The sequence below is a fragment of the Salvelinus fontinalis genome, chromosome 17, assembly GCF_029448725.1.
Source record: "Salvelinus fontinalis isolate EN_2023a chromosome 17, ASM2944872v1, whole genome shotgun sequence".
In the NCBI taxonomy this organism is placed as follows: Eukaryota; Metazoa; Chordata; class Actinopteri; order Salmoniformes; family Salmonidae; genus Salvelinus; species Salvelinus fontinalis.
In genome coordinates, this window is record NC_074681.1 from 7042390 (window position 1) to 7066796 (window position 24407).

Below are 24407 nucleotides of genomic sequence, written 5' to 3' on the forward strand. Positions count from 1 at the left end.
ACCACCAGGTATAGACAACCTAGATGGTAAACTACTGAGAATGGTAGCAGACTGTATTACCACCAGGTATAGACAACCTAGATGGTAAACTATTGAGAATGGTAGCAGACTGTATTACCACCAGGTATAGACAACCTAGATGGTAAACTATTGAGAGTGGTAGCAGACTGTATTACCTCCAGGTATAGACAACCTAGATGGTAAACTATTGAGAATGGTAGCAGACTGTATTACCACCAGGTATAGACAACCTAGATGGTAAACTATTGAGAATGGTAGCAGACTGTATTACCTCCAGGTATAGACAACCTAGATGGTAAACTATTGAGAATGGTAGCAGACTGTATTACCACCAGGTATAGACAACCTAGATGGTAAACTATTGAGAATGGTAGCAGACTGTATTACCACCAGGTATAGACAACCTAGATGGTAAACTATTGAGAATGGTAGCAGACTGTATTACCACCAGGTATAGACAACCTAGATGGTAAACTATTGAGAATGGTAGCAGACTGTATTACCTCCAGGTATAGACAACCTAGATGGTAAACTATTGAGAATGGTAGCAGACTGTATTACCTCCAGGTATAGACAACCTAGATGGTAAACTATTGAGAATGGTAGCAGACTGTATTACCTCCAGGTATAGACAACCTAGATGGTAAACTATTGAGAATGGTAGCAGACTGTATTACCACCAGGTATAGACAACCTAGATGGTAAACTATTGAGAATGGTAGCAGACTGTATTACCTCCAGGTATAGACAACCTAGATGGTAAACTATTGAGAATGGTAGCAGACTGTATTACCACCAGGTATAGACAACCTAGATGGTAAACTATTGAGAATGGTAGCAGACTGTATTACCTCCAGGTATAGACAACCTAGATGGTAAACTATAGAGAATGGTAGCAGACTGTATTACCACCAGGTATAGACAACCTAGATGGTAAACTATTGAGAATGGTAGCAGACTGTATTACCACCAGGTATAGACAACCTAGATGGTAAACTATTGAGAATGGTAGCAGACTGTATTACCACCAGGTATAGACAACCTAGATGGTAAACTATAGAGAATGGTAGCAGACTGTATTACCACCAGGTATAGACAACCTAGATGGTAAACTATAGAGAATGGTAGCAGACTGTATTACCACCAGGTATAAACTAACTAGATGGTAAACTATAGAGAATGGTAGCAGACTGTATTACCACCAGGTATAGACAACCTAGATGGTAAACTATAGAGAATGGTAGCAGACTGTATTACCACCAGGTATAGACAACCTAGATGGTAAACTATTGAGAATGGTAGCAGACTGTATTACCTCCAGGTATAGACAACCTAGATGGTAAACTATAGAGAATGGTAGCAGACTGTATTACCACCAGGTATAGACAACCTAGATGGTAAACTATTGAGAATGGTAGCAGACTGTATTACCACCAGGTATAAACTAACTAGATGGTAAACTATTGAGAATGGTAGCAGACTGTATTACCACCAGGTATAGACAACCTAGATGGTAAACTATTGAGAATGGTAGCAGACTGTATTACCACCAGGTATAGACAACCTAGATGGTAAACTATTGAGAATGGTAGCAGACTGTATTACCACCAGGTATAGACTACCTAGATGGTAAACTATTGAGAATGGTAGCAGACTGTATTCCCTATTTGCTAAGTCTTTAAATCCTAAAAGAAATGTGTCCACAGATGTGGAAGGAAGCTAAAGTAATTCCACTGCCTAAATATAGTAAATCACCCTTTGATGCAGAGAACGGCCGCCCAATCGGTTTGCTGCCTGTTCTTAGTAAACTGATGGAGAAGATTGTGTTTGACCAAATACAATACTATTTTTCAGAGAACACGTTCACCACCGAGTGGGTTTGTTTTTCAGAGAACAGGTTCATTACCGAGTGGGTTTGTTTTTCAGAGAACACGTTCATTACCGAGTGGGTTTGTTTTTCAGAGAACACGCTCACTACCGAGTGGGTCTGTTTTTCAGAGAACACGCTCACTACCGAGTGGGTCTGTTTTTCAGAGAACACGCTCACTACCGAGTGGGTCTGTTTTTCAGAGAACACGGTCACTACTGAGTGGGTTTGTTTTTCAGAGAACACGGTCACTACCGAGTGGGTTTGTTTTTCAGAGAACACGTTCACCACCGAGTGGGTCTGTTTTTCAGAGAACACGTTCACCACCGAGTGGGTTTGTTTTTCAGAGAACACGTTCACCACCCGACTTTCAGGATGCATATAGACTTGTACTGCACTGATTCAAAGGACTGATGATTGGCTAAAATAAATTGATAATAAGATGATAGTTGGAGCTGTATTGTTAGATGTTGTTGATCGTAAATTGTTATTGAAGAAACTCACTTGCTATGGCTTTACGTCACCTACAGTCACGTTGTTGGAGAGTCATTTATCCAATAGAAACCGAAGAGTGTTCTTCAATGGAAGCTTCTCGAACATTAGATTTATACAGTGCGGTGTCCCTCAGGGCAGTTCCCTTGGGCCATTACTCTTCTCTATGTTTCACACATGATTTGCCACTGGTCCTACACCTCTTGTATTCGGTGCACGTGACAAATAAACTTTGATTTGATTTGGTCTTCCACGAAGCTAGAAGGACTATGTACGCAGATTATTCGACACTCTTTATGTTCAGCACCCAAAGCCAGTCATACGTCTAAAACTGAGAGTATTGTATTTGATTCAAAACATTCTCTAAGACCTTAACCTCGGCTGTAGTTGGATATAAAGGGTGTGACCGTTGAGCCAGTTGAACTCCTAGGTATATGTAGTGGTCACTGCGTGGTCACTTAGTGGTCACTGCGTGGTCACTGCGTGGTCACTTATCACGGTCAAGTCAAATTGACAGAGTTGTTGTGAAGATGGGGGAGGGGGTATGTATGTTATACAAATATATATAATAATACATTTTTGGCACAAATCAACTGTACTATTTGTTCAGGCACTGATCTTGTCCCGTCTTGATTACTTCCTGGTAATATGGTCAAGTGCAGCAAAGAATAGCCTAGAAAAGCTTCAGCTGCCTCAGAACAGAGCAGCACGTCTTGCCCTTAACTGCCCACACAGAACTATTCATTGTTTTGTTTTACGTCTTCTAGGCAAGTCAGTTAAGAACAAAGTCTTATTTTCAATGACAGCCTAGGAACGGTGGGTTAACTGCCTTGTTCAGGGGCAGAACGACAGATTTTTACCTTGTCAGCTCAGGGGGACTCGATCTTGCAACCTTTCGGTTACTAGTCCAACGCTCTAACCACTAGGCTACCTGCCGCCCCTCACAACTAACACCAACAACATGCATGATCGTCTTTCCTGGTTGAGGGTTGAAGAGAGATTTACCTGCTTTTGTTTTGTTTTTATGATAAATAAACCTGTGACACAAATGTATGGATTGTCTGCATAATCAGACACCCATACCCCACCAGACACGCCACCAGGGGTCTCTTTACAGTTGTTAGTTTATTAGGATCCCCATTAGCAGCTAGTCTTCCTGGGATCCACATAAAACGTACAAATACATGACGAAGTACAGAACCGTTATAGACAAAGACAGTCCCCAAGTCCAAAACAAATTCATGGCAACGCACAGTATTATACAGAGCCATGATCACATGGAACTACCTTCACAGTATTATACAGAGCCATGATCACATGGAACTACCTTCACAGTATTACACAGAGACACGATCACATGGAACTGCCTTCACAGTATTATACAGAGCCATGATCACATGGAACTACCTTCACAGTATTACACAGAGCCATGATCTCATGGAACTACCTTCACAGTATTACACAGAGCCATGATCACATGGAACTACCTTCACAGTATTATACAGATCAATACCTTCAATCTCCAGTTATTAAAGCAAACAGCAAAATGACTTTAAAAAAATACACCTGGTGGAACAATGGGGACCGTAAGGGAACAAACAGACACATTATTGTTCTTTGTGTATTGTTGTAGATTACATTTGTGTGACTGTCCTTGTCTATCAGTGTTTTGTTACTTGTCATGTCTTGTGTGTTTTTTTGTGGACCCCAGGATGAGCAGGTGCTGCTTCTGCAAAATGTCATGGGGATCCTAATAAGCAAATTAACCCCCCCCCCCTCTTATTCCCCCCCCCCCCCCCCCCCCCCCCCCCCCCCTCCACCAGTTACCAGAGGTTACTCCAGACTGTAGGTGTGTTGGAGGCCCAGAGAACTCAGAGTATACTGGACTTGGAGCGTCTGGTCATACAGCAGAGGGAGGCTCTCCGAGACCCCGTCAGCTTTGTGGAGCAGCTGCAGAAACAGGTACTGTTCTGTGTCATAGTAACGATTATAACCTGTTATAACCTGGTATATGATGTATTATAACCCTCTTTGAGCCCATCGGCTTTGTAGAGCAGAAACAGGTTTGTTGTTCCTCTCTCTCTGTCTCTCTCTCTCTCTCTCTCTGTGTGTCTCTCTCTCTGTGTGTGTGTGTTTCTGTCTGTCTGTCTGTCTGTCTCTCCATTTATCCAAACGAAATGTTGTGTCTCACAATATGGCAGATTGAAGCTACTGTCTTGTTCTATGAGGTCACTTCCTGCTGAGTTCTTACCTCTGACCCCCAGGTGGAACTGGGCATGCCACGGCCCCAGAGAGTGGTTCAGCTGCCAGACATCTCATGGGACCAGTACACGTCGGGGCTGGGAGACTTCCAGAGGGAGTTCTGTGACAAGAAACGCAAAACGAGGAGGCTCAAACTCATATTCGATAAGGGTTAGTCGACCGTTACCAACAAGGCATCGTATGAATTAAGTTGTTTGATTGATGAATTGTTTATTTCATAATTGAAATGGGTCTTATTTTCTAATGTTTTGGAAATGCTTTGTTCTTTCTGTTTTCAATCAGTGTGCTGTATTACTATAGTCAGGTGACCAGACTGACCAATCAGTGTGCTGTATTATTATAGTCAGGTGACCAGACTGACCAATCGGTGTGCTGTATTATTATTATTACTATAGTCAGGTGACCAGACTGACCAATCAGTGTGCTGGATTATTATTACTACTATAGTCAGGTGACCAGACTGACCAATCAGTGTGCTGTATTATTACTACTATAGTCAGGTGACCAGACTGACCAATCAGTGTGCTGGATTACTATAGTCAGGTGACCAGACTGACCAATCAGTGTGCTGGATTATTACTACTGTAGTCAGGTGACCAGACTGACCAATCAGTGTGCTGTATTATTACTACTATAGTCAGGTGACCAGACTGACCAATCGGTGTGCTGTATTATTATTATTACTATAGTCAGGTGACCAGACCGACCAATCAGTGTGCTGTATTACTATAGTCAGGTGACCAGACTGACCAATCAGTGTGCTGTATTATTATTACTACTATAGTCAGGTTACCAGACCGACCAATCAGCCCCTTGGATCCCAAGGACAAGGAGGGTGAATCGTCGACCCTGTACTCTGCTCTGCCCTCTAGTGACGCTCTGGAGAACAGCAGCAACTCACAGGTAAACACACTGCCAATGGTTATGGCTGCACTACCCAACACACACACCACACACACACACACACACACACACACACTCAGTGCCTTCAGAATATATTCACGCGCCTTGACTTTCTTCACATTTTGTTGCCTTACAGCCTGAATTTAAAATGGATTAAATTGGGTAGCCTAGTGGTTAAAGCAGGTAGCCTAGTGGTTAGAGCAGGTAGCCTAGTGGTTAAAGCGTTGGACTAGTAACCGAAAGGTTGCTAGATCGAATCCCCCGAGCTGACATGGTAAACATCTGTCGTTCTGCCCCTGAACAAGGCAGTTAACCCACTGTTCATAGGCCGTCATTGAAAATAAGAATTTGTTCTTAACTGACTTCCCTAGTTAAATAAAGGTTCAATAAATACAAATTTAGATTTTTTTTAGACCTACACTAAATAACCCATTTAGACCTACACTAAATAACCCATAATACCACATGAGAGGAATTATGTTTTTCAACATATTTACAAATTAATAAAAAATGAAAAGCTGAAATCTCTTCAGTCAATAAGTATCAACCCCTTTGTTATGACAAGGAGCCTCAATAAGTTCAGGAGTAAAAATGTGCTCAACAAGTTACATAATAAGTTGCATGGACTCTGTGTATAATAATAGTGTTTAACATGATTTATGAATGACTACCTCGTCTCTGTACCCCCACACATACAATTATCTGTAAGATCCCTCAGTCGAGCTGTGAATTTCAAACACAGATTCAACCACAATGGCCAGGGAGGTTTTCCAATACCTTGCAAAGAAGGGCTCCTTTTGGTAGATGACTACAAATAAAACATATGACATTGAATATCTCTTTGAGCATTGTGAAGTTAATAATTACACTTTGGATGGTGTATCAATACACCCAGTCACTACAAAGAGACATGTGTCCTTCCTAACTCAGTTGCCGGAGAGGAAGGAAACCACTCTGGGATTTCACCATGAGGCCAATGGTGACTGTTTTAAAGTTACAGAGTTTAATGGCTGTGATGGGAGAAAACTGAGGATGGATCAACAACATTGTAGTAACTCCACAATACCAACCTAAATGACTGAGTGAAAAGAAGGAAGCCTGTACAGAATAAAAAATATTCTAAAACATGCATCCTGTTTACAAGGCACTAAAGTAACACTGCAAAAAAATATGGCAAAGCAATTCACTTTTTCTCCTAAATACAACTTGTGGTTTGGGGCAAATCCAATACAACACATTACTGAGTACCTCTCCATATTTTCAAGCGTAGTAGTGGCTGCGTCATGTTATGGGTATGCTTGTAATCATTAAGGACTGGAGAGTTTTTTAGGATAAATAAGAAATGGAATGGACCTAAGCACAGGCTAAACCCTAGAGGAAAACCTGGTTCAGTCTGCTTTCCACCAGACACTGGGAGATTAATTCACCTTTCAGCAGGACAATAACCTAAAACACAAGGCCAAATCTACACTTTAATTACTTACCAAGAAGGCAGTGAATGTCCCTGAATGGCCGAGTTAGTTTAAACTTAAATCTACTTGAAAATCTATGGCAAGACCTGAAAATAGTTGTCTAGCAATGATCAACAACCAATTTGACAGAGTTTGAAGAATTTTGAAAAGAATAAATGGCAAATGTTGTACAATCCAGGTGAACAAAGTTCCTAGAGACCCAGAAAGATTCACATCTGTGATCACTGCAAACAGTGCTTCTAACATATATTGCTTCAGGGGTGTGAATACTTATGTAAATGTGAATACTTATGTGAATACTTATGGAAATGTGGAAATGTGAATACTTATGTGAATACTTATGTAAATGTGAATACTTACGTAAATACTTATGTAAATGTGAATACTTATGTAAATACTTATGTAAATGTGAATACTTATGTGAATTACTTTTCCGTAAACTTGCAAAAGATTTCTAGAAGCATGTTTCCATTTTGGGTGAGATATGGGTGAGGTGGGAGAACTATTTTGGGTGAGATATGGGTGAGGTGGGAGAACTATTTTGGGTGAGATATGGGTGAGGTGGGAGAACCATTTTGGGTGAGATATGGGTGAGGTGGGAGAACCATTTTGGGTGAGATATGGGTGAGGTGGGAGAACCATTTTGGGTGAGATATGGGTGAGGTGGGAGAACCATTTTGGGTGAGATATGGGTGAGGTGGGAGAACCATTTTGGGTGAGATATGGGTGAGGTGGGAGAACCATTTTGGGTGAGATATGGGTGAGGTGGGAGAAAACAATATTTATTCCGTTTTGAGTTCAGGCTGGAACACAACAAAATGTCAAAGGGTAAGAATACTCTGTGAAGGCACTGTTCAACCATAGTTACTATTCTCTGTTCTCAATGAACACATTTGTTGGAACGGCAGGTAGTCTAGTGGTTAAGTGTGTTGGGGGTTACTGCTTCGAATCCCCGAGCCAACTAGGTGAAACATCTGTCGCTCTGGATAAGAGCTTCTGCTAAATGACTCAAATATAAATGTTCTGAAGTTAGTGCCCGGTCTGGTGTACCTCCGCCCTCTACTAGTTACTGTGATACACACACTCCACCCCGTCTCTTTACACACTCCACTCCGTCTCTTTATACACTCCACTCCGTCTCTTTATACACTCCACCTCGTCTCTTTACTCACTCCACTCCGTCTCTTTATACACTCCACCTCGTCTCTTTACTCACTCCACTCCGTCTCTTTATACACTCCACTCCGTCTCTTTACACACTCCACTCCGTCTCTTTACACACTCCACTCCGTCTCTTTACACACTCCACTCCGTCTCTTTACACACTCCACTCCGTCTCTTTATACACTCCACTCCGTCTCTTTATACACTCCACTCCGTCTCTTTATACACTCCACTCCGTCTCTTTACACACTCCACTTCGTCTCTTTACACACTCCACTCCGTCTCTTTATACACTCCACCCCGTCTCTTTATACACTCCACTCCGTCTCTTTACACACTCCACTCTGTCTCTTTATACACTCCACTCCGTCTCTTTATACACTCCACTCCGTCTCTTTATACACTCCACTCCGTCTCTTTATACACTCCACTCTGTCTCTTTATACACTCCACTCCGTCTCTTTATACACTCCACTCCGTCTCTTTATACACTCCACTCCGTCTCTTTATACACTCCACTCCGTCTCTTTATACACTCCACTCCGTCTCTTTATACACTCCACTCCGTCTCTTTATACACTCCACTCCGTCTCTTTACACACTCCACTTCGTCTCTTTACACACTCCACTCCGTCTCTTTATACACTCCACTCCGTCTCTTCATACACTCCACTCCGTCTCTTTATACACTCCACTTCGTCTCTTTACACACTCCACTCCGTCTCTTTATACACTCCACTCCGTCTCTTCATACACTCCACTCCGTCTCTTTATACACTCCACCCCGTCTCTTTATACACTCCACTCTGTCTCTTTACATACTCCACTCTGTCTCTTTATACACTCCACTCCGTCTCTTTATACACTCCACTCTGTCTCTTTATACACTCCACTCCGTCTCTTTATACACTCCACTCCGTCTCTTTATACACTCCACTCCGTCTCTTTATACACTCCACTCTGTCTCTTTACACATACTACATCACATGGTTAAGCATGAGTAAGAGATGGTATCTATGGAAGCATGAGAGCAGACCTTCCTTCCTGTCTCTCTGTGTCTCTGTCTCTCTGTCTCTCTCTCTGTGTCTCTGTCTGTCTCTCTCTCTCTCTCTCTCTGTCTCTCTCTTTCTACACGTTTGTCTGAAAGCGGTCAGTTTAATTGATTGTGTAGATTAGACATCTCCAAGGCGCTTTAACAAACATCACATCATGCCTGCGTCCCAATGGAAGCCTATATATAGTGCACTACTTTAGACCTTAGTCTTATGGTACCCTATTCCCTATATAGTGCACTACTTTAGATCCTATTCCCTACATAGTGCACTACTTACAGAGACCTATGGATGCAACCCCTCACGTCATTAATTTATTCCTGGATTGTGCCTGTCTGTCTACCCGTGTCTCTAACTTGTCTGTCTGTCTACCCGTCTCTCTCCAACCTGTCTGTCTGTCTACCCGTCTCTCTCCAACCTGTCTGTCTGTCTACCCGTCTCTCTCTAACCTGTCTGTCTGTCTACCCGTCTCTCTCTAACCTGTCTGTCTGTCTACCCGTCTCTCTCTAACCTGTCTGTCTGTCTACCCGTCTCTCTCTAACCTGTCTGTCTGTCTACCCGTCTCTCTCTAACCTGTCTGTCTGTCTACCCGTCTCTCTCTAACCTGTCTGTCTGTCTACCCGTCTCTCTAACCTGTCTGTCTGTCTACCTGTCTCTCTCTAACCTGTCTGTCTGTCTACCCGTCTCTCTCTAACCTGTCTGTCTGTCTACCTGTCTCTCTCTAACCTGTCTGTCTGTCTACCTGTCTCTCTCTAACCTGTCTGTCTGTCTACCTGTCTCTCTCTAACCTGTCTGTCTGTCTACCCGTCTCTCTCTAACCTGTCTTTCTGTCTACCCGTCTCTCTCTAACCTGTCTTTCTGTCTACCCTTCTCTCTCTAACCTGTCTGTCTACCCTTCTCTCTCTAACCTGTCTGTCTGTCTGTCTGTCTACCCTTCTCTCTCTAACCTGTCTGTCTGTCTGTCTACCCTTCTCTCTCTAACCTGTCTGTCTGTCTACCCTTCTCTCTCTAACCTGTCTGTCTGTCTACCCTTCTCTCTCTAACCTGTCTGTCTGTCTACCCGTCTCTCTCTAACCTGTCTGTCTACCCGTCTCTCTCTAACCTGTCTGTCTACCCGTCTCTCTCTAACCTGTCTGTCTACCCTTCTCTCTCTAACCTGTCTGTCTGTCTACCCTTCTCTCTCTAACCTGTCTGTCTGTCTACCCGTCTCTCTCTAACCTGTCTGTCTGTCTGTCTGTCTACCCTTCTCTCTCTAACCTGTCTGTCTGTCTGTCTGTCTACCCTTCTCTCTCTAACCTGTCTGTCTGTCTACCCTTCTCTCTCTAACCTGTCTGTCTACCCGTCTCTCTCTAACCTGTCTGTCTACCCGTCTCTCTCTAACCTGTCTGTCTGTGTCCAGATGATCCGAGGGCGGCTGTGTCACCAGAGTAAACCTGACACCTTTAACCAGCTGTGGACCGTGGAAGAACAGGTACTGACAAGGGTGTGTGTGTGTGTGTGTGTGTGTGTGTGTGTGTGTGTGTGTGTGTGTGTGTGTGTGTGTGTGTGTGTGTGTGTGTTTTGTTATTCTTTTTTATGTTTTTACTAGAGATCAGATCAAATGTGTGTCTGTGGTCTTTCGACTGTCTCTCTCTCTACCGCACCTGCTGTCTCTCTCTCTACCGCACCTGCTGTCTTCTCTCTCTACCGCACCTGCTGTCTCTCTCTCTACCGCACCTGCTGTCTCTCTCTCTACCGCACCTGCTGTCTTCTCTCTCTACCGCACCTGCTGTCTCTCTCTCTACCGCACCTGCTGTCTCTCTCTCTACCGCACCTGCTGTCTTCTCTCTCTACCGCACCTGCTGTCTTCTCTCTCTACCGCACCTGCTGTCTTCTCTCTCTACCGCACCTGCTGTCTTCTCTCTCTACCGCACCTGCTGTCTTCTCTCTCTACCGCACCTGCTGTCTTCTCTCTCTACCGCACCTGCTGTCTTCTCTCTCTACCGCACCTGCTGTCTTCTCTCTCTACCGCACCTGCTGTCTTCTCTCTCTACCGCACCTGCTGTCTTCTCTCTCTACCGCACCTGCTGTCTCTCTCTCTACCGCACCTGCTGTCTTCTCTCTCTACCGCACCTGCTGTCTCTCTCTCTACCGCACCTGCTGTCTCTCTCTCTACCGCACCTGCTGTCTTCTCTCTCTACCGCACCTGCTGTCTCTCTCTCTACCGCACCTGCTGTCTCTCTCTCTACCGCACCTGCTGTCTCTCTCTCTACCGCACCTGCTGTCTCTCTCTCTACCGCACCTGCTGTCTCTTTCTCTACCGCACCTGCTGTCTCTCTCTCTACCGCACCTGCTGTCTTCTCTCTCTACCGCACCTGCTGTCTCTCTCTCTACCGCACCTGCTGTCTCTCTCTCTACCGCACCTGCTGTCTTCTCTCTCTACCGCACCTGCTGTCTTCTCTCTCTACCGCACCTGCTGTCTTCTCTCTCTACCGCACCTGCTGTCTTCTCTCTCTACCGCACCTGCTGTCTTCTCTCTCTACCGCACCTGCTGTCTTCTCTCTCTACCGCACCTGCTGTCTTCTCTCTCTACCGCACCTGCTGTCTTCTCTCTCTACCGCACCTGCTGTCTTCTCTCTCTACCGCACCTGCTGTCTTCTCTCTCTACCGCACCTGCTGTCTTCTCTCTCTACCGCACCTGCTGTCTTCTCTCTCTACCGCACCTGCTGTCTTCTCTCTCTACCGCACCTGCTGTCTTCTCTCTCTACCGCACCTGCTGTCTCTCTCTCTACCGCACCTGCTGTCTTCTCTCTCTACCGCACCTGCTGTCTTCTCTCTCTACCGCACCTGCTGTCTTCTCTCTCTACCGCACCTGCTGTCTTCTCTCTCTACCGCACCTGCTGTCTTCTCTCTCTACCGCACCTGCTGTCTTCTCTCTCTACCGCACCTGCTGTCTTCTCTCTCTACCGCACCTGCTGTCTTCTCTCTCTACCGCACCTGCTGTCTTCTCTCTCTACCGCACCTGCTGTCTTCTCTCTCTACCGCACCTGCTGTCTTCTCTCTCTACCGCACCTGCTGTCTTCTCTCTCTACCGCACCTGCTGTCTTCTCTCTCTACCGCACCTGCTGTCTTCTCTCTCTACCGCACCTGCTGTCTCTAACTTACATTTACATTTTTACATTTAAGTCATTTAGCAGACGCTCTTATCCAGAGCGACTTACAAATTGGTGCATTCACCTAATGACATCCAGTGGAGCAGCCACTTTACAATAGTGCATCTAAATCTTTTAAGGGGGGGGGGGGGGGGCAGAAGGATTGCTTTATCCTATCCTAGGTATTCCTTGAAGAGGTGGGGTTTCAGGTGTCTCCGGAAGGTGGTGATTGACTCCGCTGTCCTGGCGTCGTGAGGGAGTTTGTTCCACCATTGGGGTGCCAGAGCAGCGAACAGTTTTGACTGGGCTGAGCGGGAACTGTACTTCCTCAGTGGTAGGGAGGCGAGCAGGCCAGAGGTGGATGAACGCAGTGCCCTTGTTTGGGTGTAGGGCCTGATCAGAGCCTGAAGGTACTGAGGTGCCGTTCCCCTCACAGCTCCGTAGGCAAGCACCATGGTCTTGTAGCGGATGCGAGCTTCAACTGGAAGCCAGTGGAGAGAGCGGAGGAGCGGGGTGACGTGAGAGAACTTGGGAAGGTTGAACACCAGACGGGCTGCGGCGTTCTGGATGAGTTGTAGGGGTTTGATGGCACAGGCAGGGAGCCCAGCCAACAGCGAGTTGCAGTAATCCAGACGGGAGATGACAAGTGCCTGGATTAGGACCTGCGCCGCTTCCTGTGTGAGGCAGGGTCGTACTCTGCGGATGTTGTAGAGCATGAACCTACAGGAACGGGCCACCGCCTTGATGTTAGTTGAGAACGACAGGGTGTTGTCCAGGATCACGCCAAGGTTCTTAGCGCTCTGGGAGGAGGACACAATGGAGTTGTCAACCGTGATGGCGAGATCATGGAACGGACAGTCCTTCCCCGGGAGGAAGAGCAGCTCCGTCTTGCCGAGGTTCAGCTTGAGGTGGTGATCCGTCATCCACACTGATATGTCTGCCAGACATGCAGAGATGCGATTCGCCACCTGGTCATCAGAAGGGGGAAAGGAGAAGATTAGTTGTGTGTCGTCTGCATAGCAATGATAGGAGAGACCATGTGAGGTTATGACAGAGCCAAGTGACTTGGTGTATAGCGAGAATAGGAGAGGGCCTAGAACAGAGCCCTGGGGGACACCAGTGGTGAGAGCGCGTGGTGAGGAGACAGATTCTCGCCACGCCACCTGGTAGGAGCGACCTGTCAGGTAGGACGCAATCCAAGCGTGGGCCGCGCCGGAGATGCCCAACTCGGAGAGGGTGGAGAGGAGGATCTGATGGTTCACAGTATCGAAGGCAGCCGATAGGTCTAGAAGGATGAGAGCAGAGGAAAGAGAGTTAGCTTTAGCAGTGCGGAGCGCCTCCGTGATACAGAGAAGAGCAGTCTCAGTTGAGTGACTAGTCTTGAAACCTGACTGATTTGGATCAAGAAGGTCATTCTGAGAGAGATAGCAGGAGAGCTGGCCAAGGACGGCACGTTCAAGAGTTTTGGAGAGAAAAGAAAGAAGGGATACTGGTCTGTAGTTGTTGACATCGGAGGGATCGAGTGTAGGTTTTTTCAGAAGGGGTGCAACTCTCGCTCTCTTGAAGACGGAAGGGACGTAGCCAGCGGTCAGGGATGAGTTGATGAGCGAGGTGAGGTAAGGGAGAAGGTCTCCGGAAATGGTCTGGAGAAGAGAGGAGGGGATAGGGTCAAGCGGGCAGGTTGTTGGGCGGCCGGCCGTCACAAGACGCGAGATTTCATCTGGAGAGAGAGGAGAGAAAGAGGTCAGAGCACAGGGTTGGGCAGTGTGAGCAGAACCAGCGGTGTCGTTTGACTTAGCAAACGAGGATCGGATGTCGTCGACCTTCTTTTCAAAATGGTTGACGAAGTCGTCTGCAGAGAGGGAGGAGGGGGGGGGGAGGGGGAGGAGGATTCAGGAGGGAGGAGAAGGTGGCAAAGAGCTTCCTAGGGTTAGAGGCAGATGCTTGGAATTTAGAGTGGTAGAAAGTGGCTTTAGCAGCAGAGACAGAAGAGGAAAATGTAGAGAGGAGGGAGTGAAAGGATGCCAGGTCCGCAGGGAGGCGAGTTTTCCTCCATTTCCGCTCGGCTGCCCGGAGCCCTGTTCTGTGAGCTCGCAATGAGTCGTCGAGCCACGGAGCGGGAGGGGAGGACCGAGCCGGCCTGGAGGATAGGGGACATAGAGAGTCAAAGGATGCAGAAAGGGAGGAGAGGAGGGTTGAGGAGGCAGAATCAGGAGATAGGTTGGAGAAGGTTTGGGCAGAGGGAAGAGATGATAGGATGGAAGAGGAGAGAGTAGCGGGGGAGAGAGAGCGAAGGTTGGGACGGCGCGATACCATCCGAGTAGGGGCAGTGTGGGAAGTGTTGGATGAGAGCGAGAGGGAAAAGGATACAAGGTAGTGGTCGGAGACTTGGAGGGGAGTTGCAATGAGGTTAGTGGAAGAACAGCATCTAGTAAAGATGAGGTCAAGCGTATTGCCTGCCTTGTGAGTAGGGGGGGAAGGTGAGAGGGTGAGGTCAAAAGAGGAGAGGAGTGGAAAGAAGGAGGCGGAGAGGAATGAGTCAAAGGTAGACATGGGGAGGTTAAAGTCACCCAGAACTGTGAGAGGTGAGCCGTCCTCAGGAAAGGAGCTTATCAAGGCATCAAGCTCATCAAGCTAACTCTGAATGATCGGCTATGAAAAGCCAACTGACATTTACTCCTGAGGTGCTGACCTGTTGCATCCTCTACAACCACTGTGATTAATATTATTTGAACCTGCTGGTCATCTATGAACTAGAGGTCGACCGATTTATGATTTTTCAACGCCGATACCGATTATTGGAGGACCAAAAAAAGCAGATACTGATTAATTGGATAATTTTTATATATATTTGTAATAATTACAATGAACACTTTTATTTTAACTTAATATAATACATGAATAAAATCTATTTAGTCTCAAATAAATAATGAAACATGTTCAATTTGGTTTAAACAATGCAAAAACAAAGTGTTGGAGAAGAAAGTAAAAGTGCAATATGTGCCATGTCAGAAAGCTAACGTTTAAGGTCCTTGCTCAGAACATGAGAACATATGAAAACTGGTGGTTCCTTTTAACACGAGTCTTCAATATTCCCAGGTAAGAAGTTTTAGGTTGAGGTTATTATAGGAATTATAGGACTATTTCTCTCTCTACCATTTGTATTTCATATACCTTTGCCTATTGGATGTTCTAATAGGTACTTTAGTATTGCCAGCCTAATCTCAGGAGTTGATAGGCTTGAAGTCATAAACAGCGCTGTGCTTGAAGCACAGAGAAGAGCTGCTGGAAAACTCAGTTAAGTGCTGTTTGAATGAATGCTTACGAGACTGCTGCTGCCTACCACCGCTCAGTCAGACTGCTCTATCAAATATTAAATCATAGACTTAATTATAACATAATAACACACAGAAATACGAGCCTTTGGTCATTAATATGGTCGAATCCGGAAACTATCATCTCGAAAACAAAAAGTTTATTTTTTCAGTGAAATATGGAGCCGTTCCGTAGTTTTTCTAACGGGTGGCATCCCTAAGTCTAAATATTCCTGTTACATTGCACAACCTTCAATGTTATGTCATAATTATGTACAATTCTGGCAAATTAATTAGTCTGTTGCAAATACCCTGACTCTGCGTGCAATGAACGCAAGAGAAGTGACACAATTTCCCTGGTTAATATTGGCTGCAAACATGCATTTATTTTAACTAAATATTAAAATAAATATTAATATAGTTATAATATAGTATAGTAATATAATATACTAATAAATAATATAGTTAAAATAAATATTATTAGTTTAGTTATTATTTTAACTAAATATGCAGGTTTTAAAAAAGTATATACTTCTGTGTATTGATTTTAAGAAAGGCATCGATGTTTATGGTTAGGTACATTTGTGTGCTTTTTTCGCGAATGCACTTTTGTTAAATCATCACCTTTTTCGCGAAGTTGAAGTAGGCTGTGATTTGATGATAAATTAACAGGCACCACATTGATTATATGCAACGCAGGACAAGCTAGTTAACCTAGTAATATCATCAACCATGTGTAGTTAACCTAGTAATATCATCAACCATGTGTAGTTAACCTAGTAATATCATCAACCATGTGTAGTTAACCTAGTAATATCATCAACCATGTGTAGTTAACCTAGTAATATCATCAACCATGTGTAGTTAACCTAGTGATATCATCAACCATGTGTAGTTAACCTAGTAATATCATCAACCATGTGTAGTTAACCTAGTGATATCATCAACCATGTGTAGTTAACCTAGTAATATCATCAACCATGTGTAGTTAACCTAGTAATATCATCAACCATGTGTAGTTAACCTAGTAATATCATCAACCATGTGTAGTTAACCTAGTAATATCATCAACCATGTGTAGTTAACCTAGTAATATCATCAACCATGTGTAGTTAACCTAGTAATATCATCAACCATGTGTAGTTAACCTAGTAATATCATCAACCATGTGTAGTTAACCTAGTAATATCATCAACCATGTGTAGTTAACCTAGTAATATCATCAACCATGTGTAGTTAACCTAGTAATATCATCAACCATGTGTAGTTAACTACTGATTATGTGAAGATTGATTGTTTCTTTATAAGATAAGTTTAATGCTAGCTAGCACCTTACCTTGGCTCCTTGCAGCCACAAGGTCCTTTTGACGCTGCACTCGCGTAACAGGTGGTCAGCCTGCCACGCGGTCTCCTCGTGGATTGCAATATAATCGGCGTCCAAAAAGGCCAATTACCGATTGTTATGAAAACTTGAAATCGGCCCTAATTAATCGGCCATGTGCTCTGTTATAATCTCCACCCGGCACAGCCAGAAGAGGACTGGCCACCCCTCAGAGCCTGGTTCCTCTCTAGGTTTCTTCCTAGGTTCTGGCCTTTCTAGGGAGTTTTTCCCAGCCACCGTGCTTCTACACCTGCATTGCTTGCAGTGTGGGGTTTTAGGCTGGGTTTCTGTACAGCACTTTGAGATATCAGCTGATGTACGAAGGGCTTTATGAATAAATTTGATTGATTTTCCCTCTCTCTGTGTGTGTGTGTGTGTGTGTGTGTGTGTGTGTGTGTAGAAAAAGCTGGAGCTTCTTCTACTGCAGTTTCCTCCTGAGGAGGTGGAGTCTAAACGCTGGCAGAAGATAGCTGACGCCCTGGGCAACAGGACCGCTAAACAGGTCACACACACACACACACACACACACACACACACACACACACACACTGAGATACACACTTACATTTCAAAGGTATGTGTGAGCAGGTCCTCAGAGAAACAGGTAATATAACATACTGATCTGGGTACAGGTCAGAGAAACAGGTAATATAACACACTGATCTGGGTACAGGTCAGAGAAACAGGTAATATAACATACTTATCTGGGTACAGGTCAGAGAAACAGGTTATATAACATACTGATCTGGGTACAGGTCAGAGAAACAGGTAATATAACATACTGATCTGGGTACAGGTCAGAGAAACAGGTAATATAACATACTTATCTGGGTACAGGTCAGAGAAACAGGTAATATAACATACTGATCTGGGTACAGGTCAGAGAAACAGGTAATATAACATACTTATCTGGGTACAGGTCAGAGAAACAGGTAATATAACATACTGATCTGGGTACAGGTCAGAGAAACAGGTAATATAACACACTGATCTGGGTACAGGTCAGAGAAACAGGTTAATATAACACACTGATGTGTGTGTGTGTGTGTGTGTGTGTGTGTGTGTGTGTGTGTGTGTGTGTGTGTGTGTGTGTGTGTGTGTGTGTGTGTGTGTGTGTGTGTGTGTGTGTGTGTGTGTGTGTGTGTGTGTGTGTGTGTGTGTGTGTGTGTGTGTGTGTGTGTGTGTGCGTGCAGGTGGCCAGCCGCGTACAGAAGTACTTCATCAAACTGACTAAAGCAGGGATCCCTGTTCCTGGGAGGACTCCCAACATGTGCATGTACAGCAAGAAGGTATCTACATATTCTCAAACCTCCTCCTCTCCTCTACCTCACCTCTCCTCTCCCCTCCTCTATCTCTCCTCTATCTCCCCCTCTCCTCACCTCACCTCTCCTCCTCTATCTCTCCTCTCATCTCCTCTATCTCTCCCCTCCTCTATCTCTCCTCTCCCCTCCTCTATCTCTCCTCTACCTCTCCTCTCCCCTCCTCTATCTCTCCTCTATCTCTCCTCTCCCCTCCTCTATCTCTCCTCTATCTCTCCTCTCCCCTCCTCTATCTCTCCTCTATCTCTCCCCTCCTCTATCTCCCCCTTTCCCTCACCTCTCCTCACCTCACCTCTCCTCTCCTCTCCTCTCCCCTCCTCTATCTCTCCTCTATCTCTCCCCTCCTCTATCTCCCCCTTTCCCTCACCTCACCTCTCCTCTCCTCACCTCACCTCTCCTCCTCTATCTCTCCTCTCATCTCCTCTATCTCTCCTCTCCCCTCCTCTATCTCTCCTCTCCCTCTCCTCTCCTCTATCTCTCCTCTCCCCTCCTCTATCTCCCCCTCTCCCTCTCCCTCTCCTCACCTCTCCTCTCCTCACCTCACCTCTCCTCTCCCCAGACATTTTGTTGTTGCTCTGAACTGGCTTACCTTTGTTCACCTCTGGATGTGTGGGTTTAGTTAAATAACCAGCGCTGGGGTCCGTAACCAGTGGGTTTAGTTAAATAACCAGCGCTGGGGTCCGTAACCAGTGGGTTTAGTTAAATAACCAGCGCTGGGGTCCGTAACCAGTGGGTTTAGTTAAATAACCAGCGCTGGGGTCCGTAACCAGTGGGTTTAGTTAAATAACCAGCGCTGGGGTCCGTAACCAGACGGGTTTAGTTAAATAACCAGCGCTGGGGTCCGTAACCAGACGGGTTTAGTTAAATAACCAGCGCTGGGGTCCGTAACCAGTGGGTTTAGTTAAATAACCAGCGCTGGGGTCCGTAACCAGTGGGTTTAGTTAAATAACCAGCGCTGGGGTCCGTAACCAGTGGGTTTAGTTAAATAACCAGCGCTGGGGTCCGTAACCAGTGGGTTTAGTTAAATAACCAGCGCTGGGGTCCGTAACCAGTGGGTTTAGTTAAATAACCAGCGCTGGGGTCCGTAACCAGTGGGTTTAGTTAAATAACCAGCGCTGGGGTTCGTAACCAGTGGGTTTAGTTAAATAACCAGCGCTGGGGTCCGTAACCAGTGGGTTTAGTTAAATAACCAGCGCTGGGGTCCGTAACCAGTGGGTTTAGTTAAATAACCAGCGCTGGGGTCCGTAACCAGTGGGTTTAGTTAAATAACCAGCGCTGGGGTCCGTAACCAGTGGGTTTAGTTAAATAACCAGCGCTGGGGTCCGTAACCAGTGGGTTTAGTTAAATAACCAGCGCTGGGGTCCGTAACCAGTGGGTTTAGTTAAATAACCAGCGCTGGGGTCCGTAACCAGTGGGTTTAGTTAAATAACCAGCGCTGGGGTCCGTAACCAGTGGGTTTAGTTAAATAACCAGCGCTGGGGTCCGTAACCAGTGGGTTTAGTTAAATAACCAGCGCTGGGGTCCGTAACCAGTGGGTTTAGTTAAATAACCAGCGCTGGGGTCCGTAACCAGTGGGTTTAGTTAAATAACCAGCGCTGGGGTCCGTAACCAGTGGGTTTAGTTAAATAACCAGCGCTGGGGTCCGTAACCAGTGGGTTTAGTTAAATAACCAGCGCTGGGGTCCGTAACCAGTGGGTTTAGTTAAATAACCAGCGCTGGGGTCCGTAACCAGTGGGTTTAGTTAAATAACCAGCGCTGGGGTCCGTAACCAGTGGGTTTAGTTAAATAACCAGCGCTGGGGTCCGTAACCAGTGGGTTTAGTTAAATAACCAGCGCTGGGGTCCGTAACCAGTGGGTTTAGTTAAATAACCAGCGCTGGGGTCCGTAACCAGTGGGTTTAGTTAAATAACCAGCGCTGGGGTCCGTAACCAGTGGGTTTAGTTAAATAACCAGCGCTGGGGTCCGTAACCAGTGGGTTTAGTTAAATAACCAGCGCTGGGGTCCGTAACCAGTGGGTTTAGTTAAATAACCAGCGCTGGGGTCCGTAACCAGTGGGTTTAGTTAAATAACCAGCGCTGGGGTCCGTAACCAGTGGGTTTAGTTAAATAACCAGCGCTGGGGTCCGTAACCAGTGGGTTTAGTTAAATAACCAGCGCTGGGGTCCGTAACCAGTGGGTTTAGTTAAATAACCAGCGCTGGGGTCCGTAACCAGTGGGTTTAGTTAAATAACCAGCGCTGGGGTCCGTAACCAGTGGGTTTAGTTAAATAACCAGCGCTGGGGTCCGTAACCAGTGGGTTTAGTTAAATAACCAGCGCTGGGGTCCGTAACCAGTGGGTTTAGTTAAATAACCAGCGCTGGGGTCCGTAACCAGTGGGTTTAGTTAAATAACCAGCGCTGGGGTCCGTAACCAGTGGGTTTAGTTAAATAACCAGCGCTGGGGTCCGTAACCAGACGGGTTTAGTTAAATAACCAGCGCTGGGGTCCGTAACCAGTGGGTTTAGTTAAATAACCAGCGCTGGGGTCCGTAACCAGTGGGTTTAGTTAAATAACCAGCGCTGGGGTCCGTAACCAGTGGGTTTAGTTAAATAACTAAGAGACGTGGCTAATCTGTAATCATAAATAATCTGTAATTATAAATAATCTGCAATCATAAGTAATCTGTTGTTGTCTGTAGGTGATGTTGTTGTCTGTAGGTGATGTTGTTGTTGTTGATGATGGTGATGTTGTTGTTGTCTGTAGGTGATGTTGTTGTTGATGATGGTGATGTTGTTGTTGTCTGTAGGTGATGTTGTTGTTGTTGATGATGGTGGTGATGTTGTTGTTGTTGTCTGTAGGTGATGTTGTTGTTGTCTGTAGGTGATGTTGTTGTTGTCTGTAGGTGATGTTGTTGTTGTTGATGATGGTGGTGATGTTGTTGTTGTCTGTAGGTGATGTTGTTGTTGTCTGTAGGTGTTGTTGTTGTTGTCTGTAGGTGATGTTGTTGTTGATGATGATGGTGATGTTGTTGTTGATGATGATGATGGTGATGTTGTTGTTGTTGATGATGGTGGTGATGTTGTTGTTGTCTGTAGGTGATGTTGTTGTCTGTAGGTGATGTTGTTGTTGTTGTGATGATGGTGATGTTGTTGTTGTCTGTAGGTGTCCAATAAGAGGCAGCACCACCTGAACAAGCACCTGTACCGACCGTCTACCTTCCTGACGTCATATGAGCCTCCTGTCTACATGGATGAAGAGGATGAGAGAGCGGCCTACTATAGCGCCCTGCAGGACCCCGATGGAGACGACACGGTACGACACACTGACCACACGGTACCACACGCTGACGACACGGTACGACACGCTGACCACACGGTACCACACGCTGACGACACGGTACGACACACTGACCACACGGTACCACACGCTGACCACACGGTACCACACGCTGACCACACGGTACCACACGCTGACCACACGGTACCACACACTGACCACACGGTACCACACGCTGACCACACGGTACCACACACTGACCACACTGTACGACACACTGACCACACGGTACCACACACTGACCACACGGTACCACACACTGACCACACGGTACCACACACTGACCACACGGTACCACACACTTACCACACGCTGACCACATGGTACCACACACTGACCACACGGTACCACACACTGACCACACTGTACGACACACTGACCACACGGTACCACACACTGACCACACGGTACCACACACTGACCACACGGTACCACACACTGACCACACGGTACCACACACTGACCACACGGTACGACACGCCGACCACACGGTACCACACACTGACCAGACGATACGACACACTGACCACATGGTACGACACGCTGACCACACGGTACCACACACTGACCACACGGTACGACACACTGACCACACGGTACGACACGCTGACCACACGGTACGACACGCTGACCACACGGTACGACACGCTGACCACACGGTACCACACACTGACCACACGGTACCACACGGTACGACACACTGACCACACGGTACCACACACTGACCACACGGTACCACACACTGACCACACGGTACCACACACTGACCACACGGTACCACACGGTACCACACACTGACCACACACTGACCACACGGTACCACACGGTACCACACACTGACCACACACTGACCACACGGTACCCCACGCTGACCACACGGTACCACACACTGACCACACGGTACGACACACACTGACCACACGGTACCACACACTGACCACACGGTACCACACACTGACCACACGGTACGACACACACTGACCACACGGTACCACACACTGACCACACGGTACCACACACTGACCACACGGTACCACACACACTGACCACACGGTACGACACACACTGACCACACGGTACGACACACACTGACCACACGGTACCACACACTGACCACACGGTACCACACACGCTGACCACACGGTACCACACACTGACCACACGGTACCACACACTGACCACACGGTACGACACACACTGACCACACGGTACCACACACGCTGACCACACGGTACCACACACTGACCACACGGTACGACACACTGACCACACGGTACCACACACACTGACCACACGGTACCACACACACTGACCACACGGTACCACACACACTGACCACACGGTACCACACACTGACCACACGGTACGACACACACTGACCACACGGTACCACACACTGACCACACGGTACCACACACTGACCACACGGTACCACACACTGACCACACGGTACCACACACTGACCACACGGTACCACACACTGACCACACGGTACCACACACTTACCACACACTGACCACACGGTACCACACACTGACCACACGGTACGACACACTGACCACACGGTACCACACACTGACCACACGGTACCACACACTGACCACACGGTACCACACACTGACCACACGGTACCACACACTGACCACACGGTACCACACACTGACCACACGGTACCACACACTGACCACACGGTACCACACACTGACCACACGGTACGACACACACTGACCACACGGTACCACACACTGACCACACGGTACCACACACGCTGACCACACGGTACCACACACTGACCACACGGTACCACACACTGACCACACGGTACGACACACACTGACCACACGGTACCACACACGCTGACCACACGGTACCACACACTGACCACACGGTACGACACACTGACCACACGGTACCACACACACTGACCACACGGTACCACACACACTGACCACACGGTACCACACACACTGACCACACGGTACCACACACTGACCACACGGTACCACACACTGACCACACTCCTCTCTCCTCTGTCTCTCTTTTTCCTCTCTCTCCCTTAACTCTCTCTCTCTTTCTCATTTCCATCTGCTTCTGATGTCTGTGACCTTTAAGACCCAGCTGGTCGCTGTGCCCTGCCGGGAGCCACACGTGCTGTGAAAGTGCGTCAGCAGCTAAGCTCAGACAGTCATTCAGGAAGCAGGGCGTTTGTCTCTAGTCTTGACCGCTCCTGTCACTACTAACACTCCTTTTCAGAAACCTGACTCTTAGTCTGTCATACTAAAGAGTGTGTGAGGACTGGCCACCCCTCACAGCCTGGTTCCTCTCTAGGTTTCTTCCTAGGTTTTGGCCTTTCTAGGGAGTTTTTCCTAGCCACCGTGCTTCTACACCTGCATTGCTTGCTGTTTGGGGTTTTAGGCTGGGTTTCTGTACAGCACTTCGAGATATCAGCTGATGTACGAAGGGCTATATAAATACATTTGATTTGATTTTGTGTGTGTGTGTGTGCGTGCGTGCGTGTGTGTGTGTGTGTGTGTGTGTGTGTGTGTGTGTCCAGGATGAGGAGGGTGTACCTGTGGAGTTGAGACACCTGCCGGAGTACAAGGAGCTTCTGGAGCTGAAGAGAATGAAGAAACACAAACTGCAGGAGATCCAGGCTGAGAGTAGCATGGCCCTGCACCATGGATACAAGGTACACACATCACCATGGATACAAGGT

The 24407-nt window shown here is 46.6% G+C and overlaps 1 protein-coding gene across 1 annotated transcript in view; it reads left to right on the top strand.

Annotated features, from left to right (window-relative positions):
• Positions 1–24407, top strand: part of zzz3 (zinc finger, ZZ-type containing 3) — a 70701-nt gene that overhangs the window by 33088 nt on the left and 13206 nt on the right. The window contains exons 3-10 of the mRNA XM_055866023.1: positions 4204–4342; positions 4645–4792; positions 5427–5545; positions 10633–10704; positions 17460–17561; positions 18253–18348; positions 21518–21667; positions 24246–24380. Of these exons, the coding sequence (XP_055721998.1) occupies positions 4204–4342; positions 4645–4792; positions 5427–5545; positions 10633–10704; positions 17460–17561; positions 18253–18348; positions 21518–21667; positions 24246–24380 (961 nt within the window). The remainder of the gene's footprint in view (positions 1–4203; positions 4343–4644; positions 4793–5426; positions 5546–10632; positions 10705–17459; positions 17562–18252; positions 18349–21517; positions 21668–24245; positions 24381–24407) is intronic.